An 8,733-nucleotide genomic window follows, 5' to 3' on the forward strand; every position below is an offset into this window, starting at 1 on the left:
TTAAATTTTACATAAAACCCAAATGAACCCATTTTATATCACATTATTCAGTTATATGTCATGTTGATAGTGAACATCCTTGATATGATTATGGTAAGAATGCACTCTGGGTCTTCCTTTCAAAAACTAGGAGTAAAATACCAGCAACCTCACAATTTGTTAATGGTTTTGACAAGCTCATTACCATACATCTGCTGCAAGCAAACATGCAAGGGATAGAGAGCGTGATGTTCACAGGTGGAGAGTAACCCTGGAATGTGAAGTCCTGTGTCCACTGCAAGAGGTTCCTCTCTCTCTCTCATTTTTATTTATTTTTAATTTTTTTCATTTTCAAGACAGGGTTTCTCTGTGTATCCCTGGCTGTTCTGGAACTCACTCTGTAGATGAAATTGCCTTGAATTCAAAAGGTGTGCGCTGCCACCACCCAGCAAGTCCATGTATTGTCATACCCGCTGAGAGTTAACTGTACACAGGACAATTTTTTCTCTTTTTTTTTAATTGGGAAACAAATGTAACAAACCCGAACTCATTGAAAATAAACTCAGTAACTTAGTGCAGGCTCTATCTCCAACCAGCACCAAAGTCTCTGCTTGGCGTGTTGCCAGCTGCTCAAACCCCAGAAAGGACAACTATAAGACACCCAAGTCAACCTCTGGGCCCCTTTCCTGCATTGCAATCCCTCTACCCCACCCTTAAACCAACACACATACACCCTAGATCAGCAGGCTGGTGTACGCCAAAGGCAAGGAAAGCGAAGTTCCTGGAATAACAAGCACTGATACACCATGACCTGCTCAAAATCCCATGTAACAAAGGAAGACAGAAGGAAAACTGCTGGCTGGCCCACCCACTTCCCTCCCAATCCTACCCCAGAAAGCAGCCCCACATCCCTGATCAGTAACACTGAGAATCTAAGACACCAAGGGCATCACCAGCTCCTGAGTGATTACTGCGAAAGGTCCAGAGGTGGAGGTGGGGAGGGCTTGTCCTACCCTCCACCCCCACTCAGCATTAGCCAGCCAAGTACTGTCCTCGGCTGGAGCCTGAGCAGCGAGGGCATGCTTGCAGTCCCTCTCCCTCCAGAACATCTACGGCTGAAAACCAGTCCTCCTCCCACAGAGGAGCCAGTTCCAGAAGGTCCTTCCCAAGAGCCTGGAAGAAAGATTGCCTGCGAGGCTTGGGACAGCTACACCAACTTCTTGGCTTCAAAAAAACTCTTGAGGTGCCGCATCTGCCAGACGCCAATGGCCACAAGGATGAGCGTTTGCAGGATGGACCACCACAGCACTCGCTGGTTGGTGCTCTCGCTGGTTTGTCGGAAGCGCTCCTCCCGCCACTGTCGGGGAAATGATAGCAAGTCTTAGGTTCAGGACTGCTAGAGCCACTGGGTTCCCAGCTTGCAAGGATGTCCCAGGGCCACCCACTCTGCATGGACTACCTTCAGCATCAACAGGCAGGTAACTGCCAGCAGACTAATGCATTTCTCCTAAGTCTGTCTGTTCATCTGTCAGCTACAGTCCTCACTTGACCCTTCCTGACACCTAGAGAAGAAGTAAGGTGGTGGTGACAACCCCAAGGGACAGAGGTGTCCTGGAGTGCTTAGTGTGGACTTCTGTCCAGGTCTCTCAATCTGCTCCTTCAAGATCATATACGTCATATATTCAGACTGTTTGGTTTACACAATACTTTTGTTGTTGTTTTTGCTTGTATTGTTTTCTTTCAAGATGTGGTCTCAGTGTGTATCCCTGACTGGCCTGGAACTTATTATACAGATCAGGCTGGCCTCAAACTGCAACTGATTCAACTTCTGCCTCTAGAACGCTGAGATTAAAGGTGTACGCCACCCTGCCTGTCACCACACAGCATTTTGTCAACATTTAAAAATCAGGAAAATTTGCCGGGAGTGTGGCGCACACCTTGAATCCTAGCACTTGGGAGGTAGAGAGAAGCAGGCAGATCTCTCTAAGTTTGAGGCCAGCCTTGTCTACAGAGCGAGTTCCAGGACAGTCAAGGATGTTACACAGAGAAACTCTGTCCCAAAAAAAAAAAAAAAAAAATCAGGAAAATTTCACATAAAAATCTGGATCTTGGCCTTTAATACCAGTACTTGGGAGGCAGAGGCAGGTGGATCTCTCCAGACCTTTAGCTCTTGGGGGCGGAGTGGGATGCTGAAAACTCAGGTTCACATTTTCTGTAAGGAGGCCCTGGCAGGCACTATAGTTTTCCTTGTTTAGATGGGTCACGGCCCCACAACTCCTTAAGGCGACAGATTCATTCAAGGTACCTGTCTGGTTCCTAGTCACAAATAATTTAGAGGCTCTTGGTTCTGGCAGCACCTAGGACCTTTAAAACAGCACAAGGTGCTGGTATTAATTGCCAGGCTGTTCTTCTCTGTGTGACTGTGATTTAGCGTAGCTCAACTACAAGATGGATTCTTTTTTTTTTTTAAATTGTACGCCCATTTCATGTGAGACTCTTTTTTTTTTTTTTATTTTAAGATTTATTTATTATGTATACAACTTTATGCCTCATACCCACACGCCAGAGGAGGGCGCCAGATCTCTTTTCAGATGGTTTGGAGCCACCATGTGGTTGCTGGGAATTGAACTCAGGACCTCTGGAAGAGCAGACAGTGCTCTTAACCTCTGAGCCATCTCTTCAGCCCCCTACAAGATGGATTCTGTAAGAGCCACTCAGCTTTTAGACCTGCACTCTGCCACAGGTAAGTCCCCACCAAGCACTCACCCGCTGGTAGTTCTGCTCCTTCTGGATCTGCTCCACTTGCTCCACCAGCTGTCGCACTCTCAGCTGCAGCTCGCTCAGCTTGTCTTTGGCAGCAATTTCTGCATAGTCGTTCGCGTGCTCACCTACCTGGATGTCAAGGTGAACTCTCTGGGGACACAAAAGCGAGATAAGGGAGTCAGGCAGTCCTGTTGCCTCTGAATGCCTGACTGGCAGCTGAGCCCTCTACTTCCCTGCCTTTTTTTGTTTGTGTGTTTTTTTTGTTTTGTTTTGTTTTTTTTTTTTTTTGGTTTTTCGAGACAGGGTTTCTCTGTGGTTTTGGAGCCTGTCCTGGAACTAGCTCTTGTAGACCAGGCTGGTCTCGAACTCACAGAGATTCACCTGCCTCTGCCTCCCGAGTGCTGGGATTAAAGGCGTGCGCCACCACCGCCTGGCCTTTCCTGCATTTTTTAATCAGCTCACATACTGAGACCCCACTCGGAGCTGCGGGCATACAAGCAAAAAGAGTCCATCTGGGCTCATGTTCTGACTAAAGCTCGCACAGTTTCTTCTCTGTAAGTGTGGCTTCTGCAGATCAGAAGCCCATCAAAAAGGAAAAACACGTACTCTAAAAATACATATATCTGTACCAAGTATAGAGACTTTTCTGGTCGTTCTCTAAATTCAGTATGAGATAGATAAATAGATACATAGATATCATAAAAATTTCATTAGGAACTACAAGTAATCTAGAGATGATAAAGTATACAGCAGGATATGTATGCACTGTATTAAAATACACTATTAGGGACCTAAGGAACAGTTATACAAATTGACCAGTCACTGTTGTCCTTTATGTCCATGTTAAAAGACACAAACCCGCCAGGCGGTGGTGGCGCATGCCCTTAATCCCAGCACTTGGGAGGCAGAGGCAGGTGGATCTCTGTGAGTTCGAGACCAGCCTGGTCTACAAGAGCTAGTTCCAGGACAGACTCCAAAACCACAGAGAAACCCTGTCTTGAAAAACCAAAAAAATAAAAATAAAAGACACAAACCCAATACCCACCCCACCACTTACAGTACCAAAAGTTCCTGTCTTGGTCCCTTGACCAAGCTATGCTGGCCTTTAGTCCCACACAGATGTACTTACCAGCATGCCTCCAGCAAAGAGAGAGAACTTGGTAGAATTTGAGTGAAGACAGATCTGGTGCTCACCAGGGGTATGGGAGGTGAAGGTGAACCTGCCCTCGGAGCCATACTGCCGGGCCAGGATGACCTGGAGACAGGGGAGGAGTTTCAGTTAGTGATGCTGTAGGGAGGCTGGGAAAAAAACAGGATAAAGGCTCTTCTAAGTACCACAACACCAAAAGAGCCAAAGTTCTCAACAGCAGTTGCCAGCAGGGTTGAAGGGTCTGACATCATCAGGCTAGCCAGCGACTGCTGCCAGGAAGGACTTGACTCTACTCCTTTTTAGCTCTTTCTGTGTCACTTCACTGTTCCTGTTGCTGTTGTGTAGACAGAATCTCATTGTGTATCCTTTGCTGGCGCAGAAATAGCTGGTCTGCCCGCCTTTGTCTCCTGGGGGCTGGGATTAAATGCATGCTCCACCACGCCCACCTTGTTGCAAGATTGTCTTTTCTTTATGTATTTTGCCTACATGTATATATACGCTCCACAACATGCCTATGAGTGGGTGTGAGCCATTATGTGGGTGCTACGAACTGAATTCAGGTCCTGTACAAGAACAGCAAGTACTCTTAAATGTCACTGAGCCAACTCTCCAGGCCCTTGATGAACAGTGACGATAACTGACTACTACAACTATTCTGATGCTGACAACAAAACTACTTTGTTTTTCGTTTTTAAAAAAAATTATTTGTCAAAATTAAAAGGTATTCCTTTTTTGGAAAGTGCTCTGTTTTACGGAGTTCTGGTCTTAACAACAGTTTTAGCATTAGCAACTTTTTGATACCCATCACTACAATTAATCCACTTGTCACTAGTATAAGAGAAGTGAACTTCCATTTCACGAGATAGGTTAGTGGTTCAAGGCCAGTAAAAGACTTGGAGGAATCCGGCAGCAGTCACTGAGAAGTTGAAAACAGCTACCTGTCCAGCAACCGCGCGCGGCCCAAGCTTGTGGTGAAAACTCGGCATCTTTCCACATTACCAACTGTCTATCTCACTCGACCAGATATGGAAACTAACAAAAAGAAGTGCCGAAGCTTGCTCGACGCGGGTAAGGGCCAGCTCACCTTGTCCTCCGGGTCTTTTACCTCCACGAACATGCCAAGCCCAGGGGTGGCAGGCTGGTACTCCTCCCGCTGTTTGTCATACAGCTGCGTCCGGTAATTTCCTGCAGACAGGAGGAAAAGGGAAGATGAGAGGAGCTCGATGAGGCGCGGGGTTGGCTCCCGACAGGGCAGAGCCAGGCCAGCCAGCTACCTCAGACAGTTCGCATCCCCCAGCCCCAAGACCATTGACTTGTCCCAAACGTTCCCCTTCGCCCCCGCACCGATGACCATGGTCTCGTCCGGAATTTCCTCAATAAAGCACTTCTTCTCTGTCTCCCCAATGTGGAAATAGAGCGCGTCTCCACGGGCTGCAAACCACAACAGCAGCAGGAAGGCCCGCATCCCTCTTCCCAGCGAGAGTCCGGGTGGGGTCCCGACAACCCGCATGCCTAGCTCGGTAGCCATCTTGCCCCACCTGCCTGCGCAGGCGCAGACGGCCGAGCCACGTAGCCCAGCGGAGGCCGCCGCGGTGCCTGCCGGGACTGCGAGTTCCGCCGCCTGGACTACAAGTCCCTAAATACCCCACGCCTCCGCGCGGCAGTACCTGATTGGGGCGGATTTCTACAGGTCGCCAATGAGATCTCCAAAAAGATAGGCTTTCCTTTGATTCCTCTAAATAGCGCGTTGATTGACAATGGTTGTCAGACTTTTGATATATTGTGAAACTGAGGCAGGTTTTTGAGGTCGCAGAACGAATATAAGTAGAGGCAAGATTCGTACTTGTTTCGTCCAGTAGTATTACAACTTTCCGTCTTCCCGATCCTCTGTCCCTCTCCCCACCTCTCTTTACTTTTCTTTGTTTTGAGACAGGGTCTTGCTGTGTATCTCCCTAACCTAGAACTTACATGCAAACCCCTCTGGCTTCAAATTTGTAGTGTTCTGCATGTCTCTGCCTCCCAAGTGCTGGGATATAAGCATGCAGCGCTGTGTTCAGCCATCCTGCTCCCTTTTGGTTACGATGTGCATGGTCTATACTTTTCCATTAGTATCTTTTTAATTTATTTATGTCCTTGTATAAAAAAATGAACCTCTTATGGGCAACATAATTAAGTCATGCCTCTAAAAAGTCACTCTGCCAATTTCTACCTTTTAATTGTAGAGTTTATACCATTCACATATAATTTAATCATTGATTAGATTTATACCTAGCATTTGTTATTTGTTTCTGTCTTGTGTTTATTGCCCACCGATACTTTTATACTTTGTTGCACTGTAGCTTGTTTTTTTTCTTTCTCATCCAAGTCTCCCTATGTAACCCTGGCTGGCCTGGAACTTGATGTGTAGACCAAGCTGACTCACAGAAATACTTCTGCCTCTGCCTCCCTAGTGCTGATATTGAGTTAACCCCTTCATGCCTGTAGGGTTCCTGAAGGATACCCATCGCTCTCTAGGCCTGTTGATAGAGATAAGGAAAGCAGGGAAGTCCACAAGGCAAGAAGAGGGGCCCCACATTGTGACTCGGACAAGAGTGATTGGAAAATTTCCTGAACAGGCTGATAATGCAGAGATTCCATAAAGCAGGAGATCCAGAGGGCACTATAGTAAGGCTGATGGGGAAAAGCAGCAGAAAAGCTAGATCTAATCCCCCTTCAAGCCTTTGAGATACAGGACGGCAAGAGACGTAGGTCCACTGTGCCACTGGAGATCTTCCAGATGAAGTACTTGGACAAACTGTGAGCCTCAAACAATTTCCACTATAATCCGTGAGAACCAGCAGCTGCAACAGGGCCAGGCTGCATAGAAGCTCAGTTCCATCATCACCCAATCTGTCAAACACATCCCCCAGGCTTCCTGTCCTTTGGCCGCATCAGTGGCAGCTGCGTCTCTAGGGACAGCGTGTGAGTACAGCTGCTGATTGTCCTTCAGGGTTGTTTTCTCAGCCCCCCCCCCCTTAGATAACCAAAAAATCTAGTGAGGCAAAAGTTGTTTAGGCTTCTTTGTGCTAATGTAAGAAATTCAGCAGGGAAGGGGCTGTCCTATACAGATTGTTTGGCGACGGCCCCAGACAGGAACTAAAATGGCAGGGATGGGAGCAAGTTTATGCTCTGAACCCGAACGTGGAGGGACCTATGTTTGGGGGTGCGTGTGCTAAAGAACTGCAGATATAGGAAGGGTGAGATGCAGCATGAATAATAAGAACCCAGAGACAGATATTGGGGTTCAACCTGAAGATCAGAAAAGCAAAGCAGCCAGCCACTGGCTCTTACTCTACCTCAGACTGAAATGGTGACCCTGCCTCCGTGAACCCTTAGAATGAGACTGTCTCCTCCCGTTTTATATTCCTCTCTAGTGCTGGGATTAAAGGCACGCACCACCACTGTCCAGCCTCTATGGCTAGCTACTGTGGCTACTGGGATTAAAGGTGTGTGCCACCACTGCCTCGTCTGTATGGCTGACCAGTATGCCTGTTTTACTCTTTGATCTTCAGGCAAGCACTATTTATTAAAATACGAATGAACTATCACTAGTTAGGGGAGGACAAATACTATTTAGGCAATGAGATTTGGGAGGTCAAGGAAGCTGCAGAAGGACGATGGAAACGTGGGGGAGGTAAGTTCGGCTGAGGCACCAAGGGGTCACCAGGGGCCAGGTCCTCTTGCATAGATCTAGAGATCCAAAGCTGCAGTTATGGGTGGGAGATTCTTGAGGGTGGGAGAAGGTGGCAGGGATGTAGTTGGAATAGACAATGAAGTTTGTATTATATAAGACTGGAGCACCAGGGGGTGGTGGCTCACACCTTTAATCCCAGTACTCGGGAGGCAGAGAGACAGGTGTATCTCTGTGAGTTCGAGACCAGCCTGGTCTACAGAGCGAGCTAGTTCCAGAACAGGCTCCAAAGCTACAAAGAAAACCTGTCTCAAAGAAAAAAAAAGACTGGAGCTACCTTTAAGCCTATCACTAGGGAGGCAGAGACAGGTGCATCTCTGTGAATCTGAGGCCAGCCCGGTCTGTGTAGTTAAGTTCCAGGCCATCTAAGGCTACACTTTGAGGCCTTGTCTCAAAAATAAATAGATAAAAAAATTGGAAATAGGCTTTGGAATGTAAATGTGCCCATCATCGTAGCGGCTTTACAACAGCCCCAAAGTGAACCAATCTGCATGCTTGCTTCAGTTCGCATCTGAAATGTTGCTCACAAGCTTTTGATTGAACACTTGGCTTCCACCTGGTGGCACAATCTGTGAAAGTTGTGGCACTTTGGGGATGATGGCCAAGTGGAAGTGGATCCCAACAGGAGGCCTTGAAAGCAATGCTGGGGCGGGAGGTATCTTTGCTCTTGGTCACAGTCCAAGTGTTTTGCTTCTTGATCTGCTCACACAACAACTTCGATTGGAGATGCTCCAGCTGCCACTCCTTCCTTGTCCCGATGAACCATATTCTATAGAACTGAGACCCAAAATAAACTTGTCTTCCATTAAGTTGCTTTGCTAGGTATTTGCTCCCAGAGATGTAAAATTAGAAGTAAGTGTTGTAGGAATCCAGCAGCGTCACTGTATAAAAGATAAATATTAGAACAGAATCGTCTTTGCTAGACTTTAAACTTGAAGAAGTCTTGGTGGAAATCCGTGATTGTTTTCTGTGATTTATAGAGTTGTTTTCTAGGGAGCTTCACGGTCTTTGCATGACTTCTGGCACAGCTGAAGCTTTTGGGTTACAAACAGTACACGATAAAGACTAAAGTGGCAGGGTGTGCTGCTTTCCTCCAGATCAGGGACATACG

The 8,733-nt window shown here is 47.1% G+C and overlaps 1 protein-coding gene across 1 annotated transcript; it reads right to left on the bottom strand.

Annotated features, from left to right (window-relative positions):
• Window positions 1-468: 468 nt before the first annotated feature.
• Window positions 469-5,451, bottom strand: Tmed9 (transmembrane p24 trafficking protein 9). The gene is made up of 5 exons (XM_041660016.1): window positions 5,237-5,451; window positions 4,977-5,077; window positions 3,872-3,997; window positions 2,746-2,892; window positions 469-1,336 (listed from the first exon to the last, which is right to left on the bottom strand). Exons 1-5 carry the CDS (start codon window positions 5,418-5,420, stop codon window positions 1,187-1,189), a joined length of 708 nt encoding a protein of 235 aa, XP_041515950.1. The 5' UTR covers window positions 5,421-5,451; the 3' UTR covers window positions 469-1,186.
• Between the last annotated feature and the right edge of the window lie 3,282 nt (window positions 5,452-8,733).

This window comes from Microtus oregoni, unplaced genomic scaffold (genome assembly GCF_018167655.1).
Source record: "Microtus oregoni isolate MIOR12 unplaced genomic scaffold, Mior012 000011F_ref0000422, whole genome shotgun sequence".
NCBI classification, from domain to species: domain Eukaryota; kingdom Metazoa; phylum Chordata; class Mammalia; order Rodentia; family Cricetidae; genus Microtus; species Microtus oregoni.